The 24,518-nt window shown below is 35.0% G+C and overlaps 1 protein-coding gene across 4 annotated transcripts in view; it reads right to left on the reverse strand.

Annotated features, from left to right (window-relative positions):
* Nucleotides 1-1,373: 1,373 nt before the first annotated feature.
* The window catches only part of LOC143257135 (uncharacterized), a 36,610-nt gene continuing 13,465 nt past the window's right edge, over nt 1,374-24,518 (reverse strand). For 2 of the 4 annotated variants that reach the window (XM_076515420.1, XM_076515418.1), the window contains exons 2-3: nt 8,127-8,827; nt 1,374-3,499 (exon numbers count right to left, since the gene is read on the reverse strand). In XM_076515420.1, the coding sequence (XP_076371535.1) occupies nt 8,131-8,820 (690 nt within the window). In that variant the 5' untranslated portion in view covers nt 8,821-8,827 and the 3' untranslated portion in view covers nt 1,374-3,499; nt 8,127-8,130. Of the gene's footprint in view, nt 3,500-8,126; nt 8,828-23,212; nt 23,628-24,518 lie in introns of those variants that run through there. The other 2 variants (XM_076515419.1, XM_076515417.1) reach the window with 2 other exon arrangements.

Raw genomic sequence — 24,518 nt, forward strand, 5'->3', positions numbered from 1 at the left:
ATGACTAGCTGCCTTCCCTCTAGTCTTACACTGCAAAATTAGGGACGGCTAGCACAGATAGCCCTCGAGTAGCTTTGTGCGAAATTCAAAAAACAAACAAACAAAAACAATACCTCATTAATTAATAATTTTTTCTCAGCATTTCTGTTTTTCCTTCGATTCAGCTTACAAGTACTGAGCTGCTTGTTAAAGTAAGCAATATGACTTTTCTTTACTTTAATTGTACAAAGGACCAGTTTCACTAATTAGTCATTAAGCACTTTTTCTTGCTAGAAAGACAACAGTGATTCACCCATTAAAGTCTCGAAAATAGACAGGTGCCTTTTCTATAGTGTTACTGTATTTTGATATTTAAAGTCGGGCTAAACATATTAGAATTAGTAAGTTTTATTATTGAAAAAATGTAAATTTTAAAGTGGAAGACTTTTGCAGATATCATTTCCAACTTTATGATTTTGTTTTTAATTTCATTTTTGCTTGCCTTAGTTTAAGGGTGGGGTTATTTTTGTTTGATATTTTAAATTTCTGTTTCGTGTGGATTACAGTTCGGTATTTCGCGGTAAACACAGCAGATAGACGAAAATGGCTTTGCATTAAAAACAAACAAATAAATTGTTTGTATATTCTATTTTGCTTGTTTGTTAGGGCATTAGAGGGGAAATCGAAGGGTGACGAACTTGAATACTACACCGAACATGTTCGCTTTTTCAACAATGGAAGCATTATAACGTGATGATCAATTCCTCTTTTATTGGTAAAATCTTAGTGGTGAGGGACGTTAACTAGCTGCCTTCTCTCTAGTCTATTACTTTAAAATTAGAAACAGCTAGGGCATATAGCCGTCGAGTAGGTTTACGTGATATTCAAACAAACAAACAAAGCAATGTGTTTGCCTTTGTTTTATGGGCCCTATCCGTTTACTTTGTGGGCCTTGTTTGTTTACTCTGGGGGAATTCAATTTAAGAGAAAAAATAACTTTATTTTCAGTGAAACGCAAAATGGGATACGAATCTTCTGAAAAACATAAATGGCATTTTACATTTTCCCCTGAATAATGTAAATGGAGTGGGCATGTGTTGAAAGCTTGTAGACTTATTGCTGACCCGCAACAAATAACACTGTAAATGAAATTATATCGGTTTTGTGCATACGATTAGAACATTTTTTAAAGGTGTAATATCACTTATTTGAAAAGATATAAAAAGAATTATTTATTGATTATATTTTGCTATTATTTGCTGGAACAACAGAACTACATTATAAGATGTACATATATTCATACACATATATATAGAGAGGAAAATGTATATATATACTTGAGTTATTTAATCTAAAATAAACATAAGTTACAGGAAGAATATATTATTATTTTCAGTCAAAGAAAGAAGTACGTTAAAATTTGTTTTCAGTAATAGGTATTTTTAATAAATTACACAGAAAAATAGAAAGTTTAACAGTTTATTAACAATTGAAAAATAAAGTTTTAGGTATTCTAAAATTTTAAAATATTTATTACGAAAATAAAAGTTAGGGTAACTTAATGTGCTTCCAAGTTGAAGTTTCCTTTAAATCCTGCATCTAATAAATCGAAGGTAAATCAAAAAGGAGACCGTAATGTTTCATTATATTTATTAACTTTTTCAATTGTAATTAAGGACTTTTAATTTCCGAGAGATTCAAGTCCACGAGAAAATGGCGTAGTTAGGAAACCATATTGAGTAAGTTTTTCTTACAGACAAAAAGAAGTCACTGAAAATGGACTACATACGTTGTTTAATTATGTACTACTTATTTTATATCGACTCTCCTGATATTGCGTTAATTTGTCTATCTGTTTAGAGGTTATACAATAGTATGATGTATACACACACACATGTATATATGTAGTAGATAACTGTAGATTTAATATTCTTCGTAGCGATACAAGCGCCTCCCGGAGGTTAGCGCACAGATAGTAAGCAGATTATTTAGCTATGCACTTAACAACAAACAAACGAATAAATCGATAAAGACTGTTGGGGACTTCCTGGAAAACTGGAATCATCTCCATTTACCAATAAATACTTTACCAATAAAGTATTTCATATTTAATTTTAAGCATAAAAATATGCGATATTTATTGAAAATCAACTCCTCAATGTCCTTTCATTTAGAAAACTAAACATTCTGAAAGCGATTTAATCATTTTCTAAAATAGCAAATAAACAAGACAAGGCAAAATCACAAATTATATACCTTCATGTATAAGGTTGGTGTTTGTTTAGTGCAAAGTTACATATTGGACCATCTACTCTCGTCCATCGCACGGAATCGAACCCCAAATTTTAGCACTGTAAGCGCCAAAACTTATCGCTGACCCACAAGGATATTAATTAAAAGCTACAAAGCCAATTAACAACTACTTATGTTTCGATATGTTTTATGTACTGTCTATTAAAGTTTGACTTTTATTTTAAACATTTTAAGATAAATCTTTAAAAACTTTTAATTGGTGTTATTTTTCAAAAAAAAAATCATGGATTCTCTCAAAATTAATCATTTCCGATTATTAAACAGCCATTATCTTGAGGTTGACGACATGCGTTTACAGACCACATTTTGTTACCGTAAATAATAATTTTCACACGTCGTGGCAACAAAGTTTAACTACTCACCCCCTTGATGAGGAAATCTAACCGACAATCTCTATATCAATGCAATTTCCGTTTATTGCTAACTTAATTACCTACGTCACAATGAAAATATTTCGCGGCTTTGGACGGTGAGTGAAAAATCTGACAGTTACACAGCAAATAGCATTAAAAATCTCTGAAAATGCATTTTTCCAAATTTAGAAACGAAAACAAATTATGGAAAATAATTTTAAATGTTGGTTTTATTTTGTTAAGTAACTAAAATTCAAAGATTATCAAATTTTTAGTGTCCCGTATCCAATGAGAACATTTTACAAAATTTGACAAAGTAGCAGAAATACACATTGGTGGGCAAATAATCAACTTGAGCAGTAATGAATTATGCAACTTGTATAGTATTTTTTATTTTAAATAATGACTAAATAAACAAATGGATAAAGATACAAACGAATAGAAGATTCCAATGCTTGTTAGATTTGTAAATTTTCTATTTCGCTGAATCCAGTTTCCCGCCCCCCGATGGGACAGAGGTAAGTCTAAGGACTCATAACACTAAAACCCGGGATTCTCTCTCCTGCAGATAATCCAAGCAAGCAAACATGTTTCCCGTGTCTCACAATAGTACTACGCGAATTAGACTAAACGTGTAATGACTGAGTGACAATAAACTTTCTCTGCTACAGAACTTGGAAGAGTGGAATACGAGGCTTAAAAACAGAATATTTATATGAAATCCTAATGATATTGCTACTAAAATAAATTTAATGGTTATAATTTCAAAGGATATAGAATATTGCATATATATTTAAAATGCTGTTTATTAAAACGATAGCTTCTTGTCACTGTGGTCTTCAACAGGTGTCCACCTGAAAAAAAAAAAATTCAGAAAAATATATTTAAAAAGTAACAAATTAAATGTAGTAATTATTATTGTAATCCTTGAGAATTTATTGTCTCCTTTTTATAATTCAGCTACTTATGTGATAATAGCAATTATTATATCAATTAAATTACCTTACTTTAACGCCCCCAGTGACAACGGTATGTTTGCGTACTTACAATGCTAGAATCTGGGTTTCGATACCCGTGGTGGTCAAAGCACAGAGCGCCCGTTGTGTAGCTTTGTGTAAGTTGTCGCATTTTTTAATCATGTCACAGTACGCCATTAAATAAAGCTCACATTTAATTGTTTGTGCCCTTAAAAATACTAAATACTCACAGAGTTATTACATTTATATATTAGATGTTGATCACTGTGACCTTGCGTAAAGGTCTCTTGGTGTATTGTCTTTCAGTCAGCTACTTTATATTAAAATGATGTCACAAAATTAACGCGTAACTTTACAATGCGTAATGTTAGTCAGTAAAATGTGCACATGCCATGAATCACGAGAAGAATTGTGCATTTGTAGATTACGACACAACATCACATATAAGTTTCAAAAGTAAGAAATAAATACATTTGTTACTCTAATTTTGGTTTTATTTACTCTTGAAACATAATACTTTCAGGGACCACGCAGAAGTACATCCCGCTTTAAAAAGATTTTAGTCGTTGTTTTGAAAAAAACTAAATTTTGATCGGCTGAAATAACTATATGGTTAGCCTCAAAATCCTTTATAATTGGCAAGAAGGCTCATCTGCTCTCGTGTATTTCCGTCGCAGAGAAACTGTGTGAGTAATAACAGAGCATAAAGGCCCGATCTCTCTGTGCCTCACGTTACTAGATATTACCCTAATGTATGACATCGAACAGGAAAAGATAAATGAACATTTTAATAGAAAAATATACAGCTTTCAAGAATTTTACGGACAAAACAAAGGGAAAGTATATTCATTAACATAAAAAAAATTCATTCGTTCAAAATCTTTGAAAAGGCATAAAGCTCCTTTCTCCTCTTATGAGCCACCAGTGACAGATATTTGTAGGTGCAAAAAGTGAAAGGTTTTGCCTCGTTGAATCATGGGCCCGAAGTGGGCTAGATCTTGCATGACATTATACATGCATTCATTGTGAAGTCTCTAGAACTATTTAGAGACTTTCTGTATTTTTTTAAATTTCATTAACGTGTTGTTATGTCCCTAACTGTAATAAGAGAAGCGACGTAGTTTTTTGCTCACAATAGGAGTATAAAAGAGCATATTGTTGTGATTAGGCATGACAAATGATATCCAGAAAAATAAATATACAGCTACAATTTCAGGGTATAAAATCACAAGAGAAAAACTGTTAATGGATAAGAAATATTTAAGGTAATTTCTGTATTTCTTCATCCAGTAAATGTTGATAATTGTTGTGGCAAGAATAATAAAAATTAGTTTGCCAAGTGTATCGACGTAACATTTCATTTTATTTATATCACTCTTGTGAGTTTAAAAGCTGACATGATTTAAAGTGTAAAGTCTGAATTTAAATATAATTGAAATATTAGCCACACAGTAAGAAGTACTAATTACTAATCATTAAAAATATAAAAACAGACAGAATATATATCGACAATGGTTTACAAACACATTCTAAATTTTCATGCGAGTGTGGTCGTGCCCTTTAGGCCTTAGACTTACGTTTAATGAGCAGACGCTGCCATTAGGTTTTGCATTAAATGTGCGTAAAGTTTTTAATGTAACAATTTTTAATATTCGTGTCTTACTTCAAAGATATTAGAGTTTATCATATAATTGCGGTATGGAACAAAATTTTGTTTTCTTTTAACTTAAGGTTTCTTTTATTAATTTAAATGTTATTTATTTGGCTTAGTCTATTAGTAATCTATTCTGTATTACTTTTCATATTTGGGGATCAAGCCTAAAACAAAAGGAAAAGAAAGAGAGAGGGAGAGAGACCAAACCTACAATTGTTCTCTTGCACAAAAAAAATTTTAGTTTTCTTTAGTTGAATAACACCTGTTATACTTCTTTTTCATTGATTAAGATGGGTAAAAACAAACAAACTAGAATAACAAAGATGACTGATTAATCAAACACGGTTTTCACGTGTAATAAGACAATAAACTTATGGCAATAGTTCTTGTAATTAAGTAGTAAGGAATACATATATTTATTAGTGCATCAAGATTAGGGTTATGCCATTTTTACTTTCTTGCAATCAAATCTAAATTCTCAGGTTTCATAATTTATTTTAGTTGCTTTGATTTATTTCAGTAACATGTTAAAATAGTAAAGAAGACAAAAATGTGGATGAGTACAACTGGTGAAAGTGACACTTAGTAACAATGGCAAGTAAACGTAATAACCCCTTTCCCTAGTGCTTCCACCACACGGTGGTTTTCTGCACAATCCTTCATTCAGATAATTTCAAGAAGGTGTTTACTTTCTTAGTGAGCTTGAATTATGAGAAGTATGTAATAAACGATAAAGAAGTTATGTCACAAAGGTATCCAAATTAAACTGGATCTAGCAAACTGATAAGTCTTCCTTTCAGTATCTTGGCTCATATCCAACACATTTCACAAGAGAAAACGTCTTTGCAAAGTATATAAGAAGAAGATGATAACTTTATAACGTACTGACTTTCGATATTCGAGTAATATCTCGGTAGTCTATATAGCAATGTACAAAAGAGTTATGTCTCACATGTCGAGTTTTGTATAAAAATATTTATAAAACAATCAGATGAAAACATTTATAAACTATATAGCAAGAATTGAAGTTTGAAACATCTTGCTGTGACAAATCAGATCTAACAGGTGTACATTCATTATAAAGACAGTAATATAAAAGTCTATATTTTATTAGATATTCAAATATTTAAACAGATTAGAGAAATATTTTAGTCCATTGGTAACTGGCATAAATAGCAGAAATGTTTTTTGTCTCTACAAGTATGAAATTTGACGTATAAGTACTTTAAAAAAAAGCTTTGAACCCAAACTGAGAGAGGAATGGAACATTTGAAATAAAAGTAAGCTGTAAGCAAATAGTTAATGGATCTAAATGTGAAATTCTTGTTCCTAAATTTGACAAAATTTGCTATTTTAGTAGTTTTATTCTTATCTCGGAAACAAATCTTCGACTTTTTAAAATTGAAGTCATATATATTAGCCGTCGTTGATAGTTTCATAGAAGTGGAATTGAGTTCGAAAACAAGATTTACGGTGACTACTAGAACTCTACCATGTGTGCTCGAATTGAATATTTATATTAGATATCGTTTTACCAGTAAAACGAAGGTTTATGCTGAAAAGGTACAATTACCTTCATGTTATAAACAAAGCAATACATTTCGGGTACTTAAGATACCAGTTGTGTGCAGCAAAATGGTGGTGGTAATAGTTGTGCCAAGCCAGGTAGTAGTGGTGGTAATGGTTGTGTGGAGCCAGGCTTTGGTGGTAATAGCTGTGTGAAGTCATGTTATGGTGGTACTAGTTGTGTGAAGCCAGGTTTTAGTGATATTATTAATGAGATCCAGGTGGTGGCGGTAAAAGTTGTATGAAGCTACAAGTGGTATACTGGTGGTGATGATATCACTAATTCTCTTTGTGCCTGATAGCTATTCATACGTTAGTGCGGACACTGTAGTTACACACAGTGGTAACCTACCAACAACTACCAAACTTAAAAGACTGGAGATGAATAAATGATAGCTATGTTCCATTTTGGACACGACTACTTGAGGGTCACACACTTATTTACTACAGCTGCAAGACACGATGGTGACTACAAAGCAAGCATGAAGTGGTCGATTTGAAATGAATAGAATTGTGTTTTTTTAAAAGAATCTATTTTTAAAAGTTAACTATCAGTTGGTATAAATGTCATCTAAATATGTGTCTATAGGATGGGATGCTTTTGCTAAGTAGATTTCCATTAGGTCTAATTATCCAGCTGCTTGACCCTGGTCATGACCTTTATTAAATTTGTAAAATTTATACAAGACGGCTAATAATAAATTGAATAATAAGCGCAATGTTTAGCTTAAAGTTTAGCGTAATTTTTTTCTCAATAGGTTTCTTCTTTTTTCTTTTTAATATGATTCAAATTTTGGCTGGGACAGCATATCTTAAAATACTACTCAACCATACTTGTAGAACATTTTGAATGTTACATGCCTTAACCACTGGACTGGAACGTTCAGGAAGTCAAAATGGGCAGAATATAAGAAAAATATACAGATGAATGAAGCTATACCCAAATTCTGATATATTTATGTTAAGTACAGCAATATAGACATTACCGTATATTTTAACTGTATTACATAGACCGAATGTCATAACGTTCTGAATCACCACTTGTTAACAGATTGTAATTAAACTCTAATGTTTTAGCTTTATTTATATATCACTTATAAATAAAATAATTACAATCATGTCAAACAGGTGTCTGATGGTCAAAGCTGAATAATTGTAGCATGCCATTTTATTGGTAATATCAGTTGTAATTAGATTAATTTTGGATGATGTTGTAATCCCAGTTATATTCACGTCACAGCAAAATAAAAAATGCATTATAAATGAACATAAAGTTCTAGCTACCTTTTCAATTCACTAGAAGCAATAACAAAGCGTTGTGACAGAATACTCTGGCTTTAGTGAGAAGTGTGTTTCTTTTCCCGAGGTTTTTCAGTAATTTAGTGTTAGCCATTATCTGATGTTGACTCTGCTTCATTTTTCTTCTGGCCATTTCAAACATCAGCCTCTGGCTCAGAATGTCCAGAGGGCTAACTATCGACAAAGATGGCCGGTTTCCACGCTTTGACGTGACGTCACTTTTACTTGCCGCTGCTGTTTCGGTCTTTCCTACCTGTTCTTTTATTCTGTCGTCTATCCGAATAGAAAGTTGTGTTTTCTGTTGAGACTCTTGAAACACTTCTCCAGGCTTGGCCCAGTCTTCAAAATTATATCGAAGTTGCCCATTATTTGTTTTGTTGATGGGAAAATATGACCGATCAAAGCTCTCCCTGGCGGTTTTTGGTGAATTTATCATCAACGGGTCTAACTTGCTAGGTCTAGAAAGTTGACCACTCTCTTCTGTTAATATCTCGTTGAATCCATTGCTCTGAGTATTGTGATAAGGGATTGATGCTGTGGAAAAGCCTTCATGATCAGACTCAGTTTTGGACATCATTTTAAATTTATTTTGTAAACAAGTACCACACCAGGTACTTATTGGTACCAATATTAATATCGCAAGGATTGTCAGAAGCAGTTTGTAGTCTGTAGTCATCATGTTGTTCCTGTGGGAAAAGGAATAATAAAAAAGATTTCAACAATGTAATCAAAGTCGTTCTATTTTTGAATAATACTGCAAATATCTGGATCAGTGATACCTGGAGGTTTCGAAAAATAAATGATGTGGCTAGAGGAACGTGAAGGTGCTGCTGATGAGACATATGGTGGCATAACGACAAATTATAAACTAATGTTCGAATATTTGAGGAGAGAGCCAAATAGTAATTCTTTATATCGGCATAAAACATTTAGAAATATAAGAAAAGTGTCACCTATGAAGTCACAGCTAAAGCAAAATTTGATTAAATGTTCTTTAAATTAATACTTCCTACCATTCATATTAAACTATACCAAATAGTTATGACAAGTATACCAAGTCTGGTCTAGTAGTTAACGCAACAGACGCAGGATCTGCAGAACACTAGATTGAAACCCACCCCTTTCAGCTATAAAAGCGTTTAATGTTACAGCAAATCCCACAATTCGTTGACAAGTATCCCAAGAATTGAGGGTAGATGGTGTTGAGTAGGTGCCTTACCTTTAGTCTATCACTTCAAATTTAGGGACGGGTAGCACAAATAGCCCTTGAGTAGCTTAGTGTGAAATTTAACAAACAATGCTATTAAAACTAAATAATATACCTTCTTAATTTTTCTTTTTGTAATTTTATTTTGAAATAATTCGAAAGTAATATGTTTAGCTGTGTGAGTACTGAGGGCTAAAGTGCTAAGTTTTATATAGAATAATTCACAAGTAATATATTTAGCAGGGTGAGGCCTAAGAGTTAAAGTGCTAGGCTGTGAATCTAAAGTTCAAACTAAAATATGGCGATGATTATATACGGTACATTCAAATACCTGAGTGTTATAAGCATGACAGTCAATCCTGTTATTAGTTAAGAGTAGAGAGCAGCTTTTGCTTAGTGATTTCTCTCCTTCTGGCCAGAATTTCTAATCTACTAATGTATATATACCTGACTCTGATCCGACCCTTTAATCTATGGGTTATATAAGCTACTTAGTAGTTTCAACTCTATGCGATCTGATCTGTACAGGGTGTTCGGAAAATCACTGTGCAGTTTTGTAATAATATTTTGTTCAGTCTATTTCGAGCAAGCAACTGATAGCGGTGTTTAGAAACAAAATAAGAAGGATCCAAGCCTGTGTTGATGCCAACGGGGTATCACTTTCAACATTGTTTATAATTGTCATTCATATTTACCTCCTGTATTCTATATTGAAACATGTCTGTTAATAAATATATAATTGCACAGTGACCTTTCGAACACCCTGTAGTTTGTAAAATGTCCCATGTCATCAAATTTCAAAAATATTGTTGTAATACACATTCTTGAAAAAACAAAACCTATAAAAAACGCTTCCCTTCGTCTTTGAATGTGATTTTTATATTATTGTTTCTATTTATGGGAAAGTTACTAACTTTTGTTTGTTTATTCTGTAACGGATTTACTATTATATATTAATCCACGTTTGTTTTAGTTTAATGCATGTAACGTGTATTCTTAAATGTGTATCGTGTAAGTCCCGCCTGTTCTCTAAAGTTGTAGAAGATTTTTGAGAGTAAGAATCAACAATATTTGTTTCACGAAAACACTAGCACATCTTCGAATATCATTGAACTTTAAAGAATGCTGCCTTAAAACATATAAGCCGACTCGCCGGGAGACAATCATAGAATATTGTTGGTCAGCTACAGTCAGTACACTATAAGCCTCAGATGTTATATTTTTGATTAACGCTTATTATTTGGAAGAATACAGAATTTGACCAGGAACGTTTATAAATTTCGAACATTATGCTATTATACCCTGCTTATCGCTGCCACATTTAGCGCTGTTTTGTTAGAGCGCGCATTTGCCATTACAAGCGCCAATGCTCGGTAATTCCCGAGAGCGGCTGTTACCGCACCATTGGCAACAGTCATGTAGTGCACCTCGTACAGAATATATGCGCTCAACTGCTGTGTATGTACATTGTTTGGCAAGTATTTTCTAGTGTTTTTCACCCATTATGTCTAGAAAAAAGCCTGCAAGCGATGTTAATGCATCTAAAATGAAAATGAAAAGCATTTGCTTGGATGTGAAACTGCAAGTGTTCAGGCCAGGGGTGTAGCCAAGGGGAGTTTGGGGGTTAACCCTCCATGGACCCAAACGTTTTAGAAAGTTCAGTTGCCACCTGTGAAGTTTCATAAAGATCCGTGATTGCATGGCAGATAATTTCACACACAACAAATGGTCAAATGCAAATTTCTGATTGAAGACACTTTTAATACAGCAAGTTTTGTCAGAACTAGAGAAATACAATCCAATACCTATGAAAGGCTCAAACGCCTGTTCATTCTTGTCAGGACATCTACAACACAGTGTGATTCAACTTTAATATCACGGTGAATGTATAACGAAGCCAGGTCATTCAATCGATCTTCAGTGGTGGTATTTCTCAAATACGTTTTGAGTCTTCTGAAAGTTGAAAACGAACGCTCCACTGAGCTCGTTGACACAGGCAGCGTGGCAAATACTTTCAACAGTCTAGAAATGACTGGGAACATTTCTGCATTGCACATTGCATATGCATCTATGACATATTTGGTCTGTTGTTCGCAAGTGATTTTTACCAAACCCTAAATTCACCTACTGCAGCTAGTGAAGTGCTGACAATGTCAGCCTTGTATATATTGACCAACTCTTTAATTTGGTCACATTGTTGTGCTGTAGGTTCTGACCGTTCTGTGGTAGATTCTGATGGTAGTAGACACATGAAGTTTGTAAGAAGAGTTTTGTGACTGGACAGACGGTCACATATTTGTGAAATAAAGTGATCAAGAAATGGTACAAATACAACAATACGAAAGTACTCCTCAGGGTTTGTGGGTTAGCACGGTACATCTGTCTTTTAGCGTGTCTTGGCATTTTGATGTCAATTTGAAGCTCTCTACACAGAGTTTGAGCCTCACAGAAAATGTTGTTAAATTCATTCACAGTATTATTTCTGAGTGAACGGATTAAATCTTCCACTATTTCTGCGTGATGCATCGCAGCACCTAAATCAATGTTCTGCTGCTGCAGTAAGTTGCACAGAGGTAAACTAAAGGAAAACAATTTAGCAATGGTAAGTAGAGTGATGATGAATTCTGGTTGTGTTATAGAACACAACAATTGATTGGCTTGCAGAATCTCTGTCTCGCCAACCTGATATGGTCTCAAGGGCATCTGCAACTGCATGGATTAATTCTTGAAATACAATGACTGTGTCATGTCTTTCAACCCACCGGGTGGAGCAGAGACCTTCCAAACTTTTTTTTTCGATTCAGGTGCTTTATTCTCCACCGAAAGAGCCAAAACGTGTTTTCGTTTGGGTGTATTGAGAAAATTTTCAATGCTAGAAATTACTCCCATGCAATTTCGCACAGAAACTTCTTTACAAGCATCAGAAATTGCCAAGTTTAGGGAATTGGCACTGCAGTGTACATAGGGTGAAACTGGGAATTTATCAATTATGTGTCTCTGGACACCATTGAATTTCTCACTCATAGAGGTAGCACCGTCGTACCCTTGTCCTCGCAGGTAACCCATGTCAATACCATATTTTGTCAGATTGGTTATAATAACATCAGCCAAGTCTCTGCCTATCACATCATAAACAGACATAAATTGCAAAAAAATCTTCTCTCATTGCAACAGAGTTGTCATTGGCATGCAAATGTCTAACACACAGCGAAAACTGTTTAATGCCTGAAATATTGTTGTTTCACCAGCTGATATTGAGAAACACTTTGCAGCATTAACCCTGTTGACCAAAGCATCAAGAACATGAGTATTACAGGCATTGATGATTTCATTTTGAATTTGAGGACTCAGATACATAGCATTCCTCTTTGTACTCTTAAGGCTTGCTGAAAGCTTGACATCACCCTTTGCCCTGTAGCGCAAAATTGCCCGAAAATTCCCATCATTATTGATGGGCTCCTCATCAGTTCCACCAACAAACCAGAATCATATTTCCCCTCAAAGCTGAACCCTGTCTCCCACATAGCAATACAGTATCAATAATAGGCATTAAATATTTCCAGTTCTGTTCAATTTCTTGCTTGTAAGTTGCATCAAGCTGCAAGTGCACAGATGAACTTGTGTTTACGACCTGTAGAAAATTGTTAGCTTTTTCTTTGCTGTCTTGGTGGTACTGTTTCAATTCATGAGTCTTGAGGTTTTCAAATGCTTTTTTCCAGTCTATGTATGGAAATTTCACTAGTTGCCCCAATTTCTGGCTTCTAACACCAGCACCATCAGAAGCAAAAAGACAGCAGTACTTGCAGAAAGCACCCTTTGCATGTTGACTGTAGAGTAGCCATCTCCACTGTGAAAGCCAACGATGCAGAGTGTTTGCATGATTTTTTAATACAAAATTAATATGATGAGGAGTCGACTTACCTGTTTGCCAATGCAGACATCATCAGAAATGTAATTTTCAATGTCCCAGACTGGACCTGAGGTGGTAGTGGCAGCTCTGGTAGAAGGCTACGGTGATGACTCTGACAATTCAGTTGACAATTCTGATTCAACCTGATTGGCTGCAGCAGATTGATCAGGTTCAGCCTTATTAATAGGTTTAAAGAACCCATGCAGTGTCTTTTGCTTTTTCAGGCTTGACATAGTGAATAATTGCTTATCGCAACTTCTGTTTGTCAACGTCACATTCACAGTACCATTGGCGCCATGGTGCTGCCAGCCTATCACGGTGCCACCCACTATACATATATTTTGCACTCTCCTGAGTGACTCTATATTTTATATGTTGATGACAGGACTGTAGGCCTACTTTGCTGGGCCTGATAACTTTGAGTTATATATTATATATATAGGCCTATATATTTATTTATGATTTATAAATTAAGACAAACACCTCAGTGTGCCATTCTGAAATTTGCCAAAAAGGTGGTTTCAAAATGCATAATTCAGTCTTTTATTTTATGTTTTTATTAACAAATTTCCTGGGAGTGTATGTCCCCGGACCCCCTTAGCATGGCTTCACGCCTGCGGCGCTTGCATCAAGCACTCAAACTGACCCCCCTCAATAGCCATTTCTGGCTACGCCTCTGGATAAGACGGCTAAAAAGTTAGTAAGCGTCAAGTTGATATAGGTGCCTCTTTAAACTTGACAACGTCCACGATAAGAACAATTATAAAAAATGTAAACAAGATAAGAGCTTCTGCAACTACGAGCTCGAAATTGTCAGCAACAAAGGAAACTTGCTCAAGAAGTCATTTGCTTGAAGAAATGGTTTATTTTTTAATTTCGCGCAAAGCTACACGAGGGCTATCTATGCTAACCTTCCCTAATTTAGCAGTGTAAGACTAAAGGGAAGGCAGTTAGTCATCACCACCCACCGCCAACTCTTGGGCTACTCTTTTACCAACGAATAGTGGGATTGATCGTCACATAATAACGCCCCCACGGCTGAAATGGCGAGCATGTTTGGTGCGACGGGGATTCGAACCAGCGACCCTCAGATTACGAGTCGAACGCCTTAACCCACCTGGCCATGCTGGGCCTTTGAAGAAATAAAAAGAAGGCTTAGTATTTGGTTGGATGATCAAACGCACCAGAATATGCTCTTAAGCCAACTGATAATAATGGAAAAGGCAAGAAACATCTTCACATATATTCAAGAAGAAAAAGGAGATAAGTCAGAAACGTTTACAGCTGGCAGAGGCTGGTCTGACAGATCCATAAAGCGCACTAATCTCCATTACATATGTATCACTGGTGAAACGGCTAGTGTAGATACAAAGGTAATCCAGGAATTTCCTGCAACTCTGAAAGCCATCATCGAGCAAAGCAAGTATCCTCCTGAACTTGTCTTTAATGTGAATGATTTGTTCGTATTTGAATTTTTCGCAAAGCTACACGAGGACTATCTGCGCTAGCCTTCCATAATTTAGCAGTATAAGACGAGGGAAGGCAGCTAGTCATCACCACCCACCGCCGACTCTTGGGCTACTCTTTTAACAACGAATAATGGGATTGGGCGTCAAATTATATTGCCTTCACGGTTGAAATGATAACCATGTTTGGTGTGATGGGGATTCGAATCCGCGACTCTCAGATTACAAGTTGAGTGGCTTAACCAACTGGCCATGTTAGGCCTTAATGTGGATGAAATAGGTGTTTGTTATTTTTTAGAAGGATGCCTTCTTGTATTTTTATCTCTCGCGAAGAAAAACGTGCATCTGAGTTTAAAGCTGTAAAAGACCAGTTAACACTCTTGCCAGGGGGCAGTGCTAAAGGTGACTTTAAATTGAAGCTGATGCCTATATATCTTTCTCAAACTCCACGAGCAGTGAAAGGAATTTTGAAATCAAGTCTGCCAGTGATTTGGGAATGAAACAAAAAGGCTTGGGTGACGATTGGTATTTTTAAAAATTGTTTGTTTCACATTTTTGCTCATCTGTGGAACGCTATTGTGAGAAGTGCAACATTGAACCTAAAGCATTATTGTTGCTTGATAATGCCTCAGGCATCCCTTATAAACTAGATACACTTCGAGCCTGCATTCCTGTAGAAGTAGTTTACCTTCCATCCAACACCACTTCATTGATACAACCAATGGATCAGGGAGTAATATCGAATTTTAAGGTCTACTACCTTTGCCGCACATTGAAGTAACTCGTAGAGAAAACAGATGGTGAAGATAAACAATCCATGAGGCAAGACTACAATACGAATGTCATAACTAATATCAGAGCAGCCTGGAATGAAGTGACTCCAAACTGCATGAATGGAGTACGGAAGAAGTCATGGCCAAAAGAAGCATGCAGCAACTTGGAGGAAGTTAAAGAGGAATCGGTCATCCAAAACATTGTCGAACTGGCCAATGAAGCTGGACTAACTACAGGGTGTTAGTGAAGAATTACTGCAGACTTCTGGGGAGGGTCTTGGCAATGATGAATTTCAAGAATGAGCAGAGCAACGCATTCAGAGTGAACCTACAGCCTCTGATGTAGAAGAAAAAACACCAGTGAGAAAACTTACTACAGAATTTCTCAGCAATAGCATCACAGCAATCACGAAAATCATGGATCAGTTCATAGATAACAACCCTGACTATGAGCGGAGCTTAAATGCAAAGCGAAGTGTCTCTGAAATAATATCCTGCTACCGAGAACTGCTTCGTGAGGGAAAACTCAAGAAAAGAGAATCAGCTCTTAATGCCTACATCATCAAGAATCCGAGATTCGCGGAAGATCCAAAGTCCAGTTTTTTATGTAAAATATAATTAGTGACTTTCATAAAAATTCGCTTAATAAAATTTCATTATTTTTCTATTCGTATTTTCACGTATCTAAAGTATACATAATGTTGTAATGACCCCGTTTAGCGCTGTTTCGGTCAGCTCTCCATGTTCTAGGAATGTATTCTGAGCACTAACCGGGATGTTACTGTAAACCGTTTAACTTCAGTGAATTAACTTCGGGCGTCAGTATTTCCACGAGGATATTAAATATTTTCGTCGGAGAAATATTAGTTTGTAAACGGTGTGAGGCTAGCCATTAAGTGAAGTGTAACAATAACAACAAAGAATTAATTTGCTCTCCGTGAACGTCAATAAAATATTTAGGTCCAGACCAGATAGAAGACTCATTATTGTTTTTAAGTCTCTTGTATATAAACATTATTTGTAATGACCGTTATTACAAATTGTATTATTGTTTGTATATTAAAATATATTTGTGTTAAAAAAGAAAGCTGTGTGTGTCAATAAGTTTGTAAATTTGATACATACTGACATTCAGTTAGCTTATAAATTAAAATTAAAATTCCCAGCTACCTGAAATCGTAGTATTTAACGTACGTAACATTTTAAATCAGAGACTCGTGTGTGTGTGTGTGTTTGTAGAATTTCGCGCAAAGCTGCACGAGGGCTATCTGCGCTAGCCGTCCCTAACTTTACAGTGTAAGACTAGAAGGAAGACAGATAGTCATTACTACCCACCGCCAACTTTTGGGCTACTCTTTTACCAAGGAATAGTTGGATTTACCGTTACTTATAACGTTCTCACGGCTGAAAGGGCGAGTATATTTTGTCTGACGGGATTCAAACCTGCGACCCTCAGATTACGAGTTGAGTATCTTAACCACCTGGCCATGCCGGGCTCCAGAGTCATGTGCGGGATATACGATAATGCCTAACAATTCTGATGTTAAGCATGAAGCTTCACAATGGGCTATTTGTACTGCGCCCTCCAATAGTATTGAAACCTAGTATTTAGCTTTAAAAGCCTAATTTCCAACTATTTAATATGCTCAAGAACTGATTGTCACTCTTATAATTGCACATTCATCTTAAATTTTATGAATATTTTGTATCTAATTAATTCAATCCCGGGTTCCTAGTTCTGAAGATCTAACCTCTAGCCCAATCTTCTTCAACTTTATAATGAATACTCGTAAAGTAAACTACTGGTTTGGTTTGATTTGAATTTCGTGCAAAGCTGCATGAGGTCTATCTGCGCTAGCCGTCACTAATGTTGCAGTGAATGACAAGAGAAAAGGCAGCTTGTCATCACCGCCAACTCTTGGGCTACTCTTTTTACCAACGAATAGTTGGATTTATAACAACACACGGCTGAAAGGCCAACATAGAATAGAAAATTAATCATATCATTTAGAGCCGTTGGTGTCTCGGTGTTTCTTATATTTACTAACAAATACATCTTTGTTTAAACATTATAAATCGATATAAGGTATTAATTAATTTAGGTTTTCAATTAGGTAATTATTGTTCAAATAGGTTTATTGTGCTGCCATAGCAATCCAGTTCCTTACGATGTAAGTCTACTTTAAAAGTTAAATGAAAATATATTGTAGTTGAGATATTTAGTAAACATTCAAGTTTATTTGCTTGCTTTTGCGAAATGATACAAAATAAACTATCTGCATTCTGTCCACCAACCAGAAACACACCAGATTTTAGCGTTGTTAGTCCATAGAAACACCGTTTGTGTACGAAGGAATACGCATTTAAAATAATACGAATTAAGACAAGAACTTACGATATTGTACGCACTTTAAAAATACTAAGTCAATGTTCTTAATTTAAAAAGAACACACAAAAAGTTTGGGATTTAAAATTAAAATTTAAATTAATTTAAAAACAATTAGCCTGGAAAGTTGTAAGTGTATTAAATATCAATAAATATTTACAACATTGTTTTAAGTGTGCATATGAGAAAGTAAGAATTCTCCCCCACCATATTTCTTCTTTATAGGTACAGCACGTGCAATAACTAAAGAACACATTTCTTTCGATCTCATATCCACCAATATTTTTGGCTCACATTTTCATGATTTTGCTAAGCTTATCATCCCTTGGGTAAATAAACTGAAAGCTTTTCGTCAAATCTGCCTAATGCACGATATGGTGTAGGGATAAAACTTCAGTTCTCTTCGGTTTGTAAGACAAACCCCAGCATCTCAAGGGGATGTGAACCACTTTGTCTTAATTGTACTCGTCAAATTCGTAGCTAGACATTCGATCCAGCAGTCTGTTTATGTTTCAAATTATAAGTGTATATTCATTTTTATGGAAATAAACGTATCATTTGTCATTTCCTTATATAAATAAATAAAATTTGATTTAAACGGCAGTTTGTTCTTTAGTACGAATAGCAAGAAGACTTAATTGTACTCTTTCTAAATACGGTATCATTCTGTAGTACAGTATACATTTAATGAATTGGTCAACAAGATTAATTAAAATATACAGTACAATATACCCTTTATATTTATTTCAAAGGAATGGTAAGGAAGACTTAGTTATAACGTAAGTACAACATACCTTTTTATTTATTTTAAAGGAATGGTAAGGAAGACTTAGTTATAACGTAAGTACAACATACCTTTTTATTTATTTTAAAGAAATTTGTTTTTGTTTTTGAATTTCGCACAAAGCTACACGAGGGCTATCTGTGCTAGCCGTCCCTAATTTAGCAGTGTAAGGCTAGAGGGAAGGCAGCTAGTCATCACCACCCACCGCCAACTCTTGGGCTACTCTTTTACCAACGAATAGTGGGATTGACCGTAACATTATAACGCCCCCACGGCTGAAAGGGCGAGCATGTTTGGCGCGACGGGAGTGTGAGCCCGCGACCCTCAGATTGCGAGTCGCACGCCTTAACACGCTTGGCCATGCCAGACCCTTTAAAGAAATAGTAAGGAAGATTTAGTTATAATATACAGTACAACATATCTTTGTATTTATTTTAAAGGATAGGTAGGGAAGATTTAATTAGAACGAAAAGTACAATATACCTTTCTTATTTATGTTAAAAGAATAGTATGGAAGATTTAGTTAGAACATACACTACAATATACTTTTTATTTATTTTAAGAGATCGGTAAGGAAGATCTATTTAGAATATACAGTACAATATACCTTTTTTATTTATTTTTAAAGAAGTGATGAGATGTGCTATTTTTGTTTCTTTCGTGGAATTTATTTTTCTAGAAGTATAGTTAAAAATATATTTTATTTCGTGCAAACTTAACACAGTACACTACAGCAGAATAAGTGGAAGCTATTGGGAAAAGGACACACGAATTATCAGAAATATAACGCTAATAGCTCAACTATTAGCGCGCTATATTTCACATGTAAACAGATCCTCATAAGTATCTTTTCGATTGCCATCATTTATAACCTCAAGAAAGAGTAATGAGTAGAGAAAACAGTAGAAGATAAATTGAAAAAAAAGTCTTCCGCCACAAACAGAATCTGAGTACGTTGATGATAATTCGTACATATTTTGTTGTTGCAAACTGTTTCGGTTGGATGTTTTGTTCTAACTACTTAAGCTCAAGAAGTAAACGACTGGGTAAGAGACCCACAGGGCTCAAGCTCAGAGACGTTAGATTTATTGAGGTAAACGGCTGGGTAAGAGACCCATAGGGCTCAAGCTCAGAGACGTTAGATTTATTGAAGTAAACGACTGGGTAAGAGACCCACAGGGCTCAAGCTCAGAGACGTTAGATTTATTGAGGTAAACGGCTGGGTAAGAGACCCATAGGGCTCAAGCTCAGAGACGTTAGATTTATTGAAGTAAACGACTGGGTAAGAGACCCATAGGGCTCAAGCTCAGAGACGTTAGATTTATTGAAGTAAACGACTGGGTAAGGGACCCATACGGCTCAAGCTCAGAGACGTTAGATTTATTGAAGTAAACGACTGGGTAAGAGACCCATAGGGCTCAAGCTCAGAGACGTTAGATTTATTGAAGTAAACGACTGGGTAAGAGACCCATAGGGCTCAAGCTCAGAGACGTTAGGTTTATTGAAGTAAACGGCTGGGTAAGAGACCCATAGGGCTCAAGCTCAGAGACGTTAGATTTATTGAAGTAAACGACTGGGTAAGAGACCCATAGGGCTCAAGCTCAGAGACGTTAGGTTTATTGAAGTAAACGGCTGGGTAAGAGACCCATAGGGCTCAAGCTCAGAGACGTTAGATTTATTGAAGTAAACGGCTGGGTAAGAGACCCATAGGGCTCAAGCTCAGAGACGTTAGATTTATTGAAGTAAACGACTGGGTAAGAGACCCATAGAGCTCAAGCTCAGAGACGTTAGATTTATTGAAGTAAACGGCTGGGTAAGAGACCCATAGGGCTCAAGCTCAGAGACGTTAGATTTATTGAAGTAAACGACTGGGTAAGAGACCCATAGAGCTCAAGCTCAGAGACGTTAGATTTATTGAAGTAAACGACAGGGTAAGAGACCCATAGAGCTCAAGCTCAGAGACGTTAGCTTTATTGAAGTAAACGACTGGGTAAGAGACCCATAGAGCTCAATCTCAGAGACGTTAGATTTATTGAAGTAAACGACTGGGTAAGAGACCCATAGAGCTCAATCTCAGAGACGTTATATTTATTGATAACATGGAAGTCTGAGCCAAAAGGAATGGCATACATGAGATCGAAAACAGAGAAGGAAGTTTTTTAGCTGGTACATGTTCTGTTCCTACAGACAGTGGCTTTTTCTGGCTCTTTGGACCGAATAACAGAATTAATTATCACTTTTATTACGCGCTCACAGTTGAATTTATGAAGTTCTTTCAGTGGTATTATGTCTCGAACTCTGAACTGTTCGATCTATACCTTATCGCTTCAGTCCTTCAATCAAGATCCTGACGTGTGAATTACCACATGATACGCTCAGCGTAAAAAGTATACAGATATAAACAAAAAATTTTAAAAAAATTACATATCAAATGGTGCTTAAAACTTTTGTGTTAATACGTAAATTCTCATGACATTGCATGTACTTCAAGTAATCGAATTATACATCATGAGACATATTACTGCTAGAAGTTTTTGGATTTACACTAATGGCAAAACATTAAAAACCTTTATTTAGATTCAACACTAATGACAAAACTTTAAAAACATTTAGTTAGATTCATCACTACTACTGACACATGAAAGCATTTACTCAGATTCAAAACTTTGAAAACATTTAGTTAGATTCAACATTGAAGAGTTAATGATGAAAACACTCGTTAATTAAACAAGTTCATTTTAACCAGTGAAACTTGAGCACTAGCTGTAGAATGCCCTTTTTAAACGAATTTTTTCCTTATGTAGCAGTAAATAGTAGTAAACATTTTTTGTTTGTTTGTTTTGAATTTCGCGCAAAGCTACACAAAGGCTATCTGCGCTAGCCGTCGCTAATTTAACAATTTAACACTAGAGAGAAGACAAACAGTTATCACCACTTACTGTCGAGCGTCCTAACCACCTAGCCATGTCTGGTCGACATTTTTTGCATGTAATAAATTTCTGGCTTCTTTCCAGTTTAGTAGAGTTAACTTTCATGAGCGTTTTTATTTTGTTATTGAGAATTTAACATTAAACCTAAAAATCACTTATTTATATTTTGAACTTTTTTTCACAAAATGTAGCTTTTTAGAATTTCATACGTTTCTGACTTATAAATTTACGTAAGTAAATATCACAGTTCAAACCTTAATCGATACGTAACGTAACCAGACCTTTGGTTACGGCCTTCTATGTGGCCGTTGTTTGATTTCAGACAGAATATTTACAGAACACTTGATAAAAGAGAGCGAGAAACGCCCAAATACTTATTTACAATTGACAATTTGTTTTTTCAAAATAAGATCAAAAATATGTATATATATGTGTGTGTATGTGGCAGAAATGTAATCTCATCAAGGAAAATATTATTGGGAAGAAAGTAATCCCAGGTTCTACATAAATTATAAATAAAAGGCATGAAACTTAATTTGGAAAAAAATATTATATAACTATAACAATGCTTAAACTGCATGGGCGTACCAAGAGGAAGGGAGGGGTCGAATGAATGACCACCCAAATATTCTAAATAGTTTATAAATTTGAAATAGTCTAAATATGTTTTGGAAAAAGACCCCCCACCCTATCACCTCTGAACCAAAACAATGTGCTATCTGTGCCTTGCTCATCGTGAGTATCAAAATTCGATTTTTAACATTATAGGCTTTCAGACTTACCACTAAGCCGCTAAAAGACACTACCAGTTATTAGCTTTTCATAGAAGGCTCAGATGTATCAAAAACTGTGGCTCGTGGATAAAATATGTATGCAAGAGAATTTTATTTTCTCTTTTTACGATGTTTTCCAATTTATTTACACCATTAAAGCGTGGCAGAATATATAACATTTTATTTCTTCAAACTGTGTTAGGAATTTTGAACAGTGACCGCGAGTGCCTAATTCTGTGAAATGTTTAAATAAAACAAGCTCCAATTACAGTGCTTAAAAATAATATATCTAGGTGAAATACACTGATTAAAAGACACATTTATAGGTGTAAAATTATGCTTAAAAATCATATTTCTTGGAGTAGAATACTGCTTAAAAAGTAATTTTTCGGATGCGATTTACTGATTATAATTACGTTTCGAAATTTATATCTTGCCCTGTAAAGTAGTATTGTGGATAAATATAACTGTGATGTAAAAAAAGCAGCTATTTCTTTAAATCAGAAATAGATTATAGTCCAGAGACTGCACACAGTCCTCCAGACAATTAATTCTATTTTGGTTTTCCAGCAGTTAACAAGAAGGCGTATTAACCAAACAGTACGAGTGATTTTCAGTCTAAACGTTTCGATGCGGTACTAAATTATAATATTATAATAAATTTCTTAAAAACATATTTAACAGATGTTTTTACTTCACTAAAAATATGAGAAAAAATTATTTGATTTTAGTACATCGTTTAATGTTTTTATAATGAATTTTCTAACAATCTATAATAATAGGGTAATCAAATTAAGTTTTGATATTATATTACGCTTATAAACAATAAAATGCGTACTTACAAGTTTTTGTTTATTTGCGAAGGGTTCCTAGAATATACATTTTGCACTACCATTAAGAATGACAGTACTTGACAGCAGTGATCATGAAGAAAGAAAATGGCAGCTATAAAAATCGCCCGTTTGAAACTACCTTTAAAATATCAGTTTATTAATAATGACTATTTCACAGCATTGGCTGAGCAGTAGTAAAGATTATTGTAATTATTAAGTTGCCTAAATCACTACATACGTGTTTATGGAGTAAATATAAATTACACTCCTTCAGGGAATCTTCATATAAATAAATAAGTAAATGATTTTTCAAGACAAGAGTGCACAACAAATGACGAACCATGTTGCTCTAATTCTTTCAGAAAACGTTTCCGTCCGGCGTACCAGTGATTACTTTCTTGTACTAAAAAGGATACTAATATACATATATATAAAAGGGACGATGGGCTACTTTGGGCACATAAATAGATTTGATGGTTGGTTGGTTGGCAGGTACGCTAGTGACGCACTTGGTATTGGTGACGCACAAAAATGTAGATAATAAGAGAAAACAAGCATGTATGGTAAAAAATTTAAAATCTTATAAAGACAAATAAGGATCGACATATACATAACCTAGCTAGTTATAGTAATATAAAATGTTTTAACACTACACAAATGTCAAACCTACAAAATTGAGTTATTTAACACTTTTAAAATATTACCCCCTCTTTGGCTCAAGCTGACATAATAATGATTAAAGATTTTTAAAAATGAATGTTAAGTAATTCAGGTTTTGTAGGGCGCGGCAAAGCCAGGTGATTAAGGCACTCGAGTCGTAACCCGATGGGCGCGCGTTCGAATCCCCGTTACACCAAACTTGCTCGCCCTTTCAGCCGTGGGGGCGTTATAATGTTAGGTCAATCCCACTATTCGTTGATAAAAGAGTAGCCCAAGAGTTGGCGGAGGGTGGTGATGACTAGCTGCCTTCCCTCTAGTCTTACACTGCTAAATTAGGGATGGCTAACACAGATAGTCCTCCTGCAGCTTTGCGCGAAATTCGAAACAAACCAAACCAGTTTTGTAGTTCTGATTTTCTTCTTCTAATGACGGAACTACATTATTTACAGTGAAATTATTTATAGGGCACAATATTTGTGATCTCCAAAGTTAAATCTGTAATTTTTTCTTTGGTCCTCTGAGATGATCAGTTGGCTCTTATGGCATTTGACTCGACCAATCCTTAAAGCATTAAGTCATTAACTGAAGTTACGAAATCACTATTACTAAACTTTGAGGCTACTCTTATAAAGGTCTCGCGAGGTTTGGTAGTTAG

Source organism: Tachypleus tridentatus, chromosome 7 (genome assembly GCF_004210375.1).
Source record: "Tachypleus tridentatus isolate NWPU-2018 chromosome 7, ASM421037v1, whole genome shotgun sequence".
Lineage (NCBI taxonomy): Eukaryota > Metazoa > Arthropoda > Merostomata > Xiphosura > Limulidae > Tachypleus > Tachypleus tridentatus.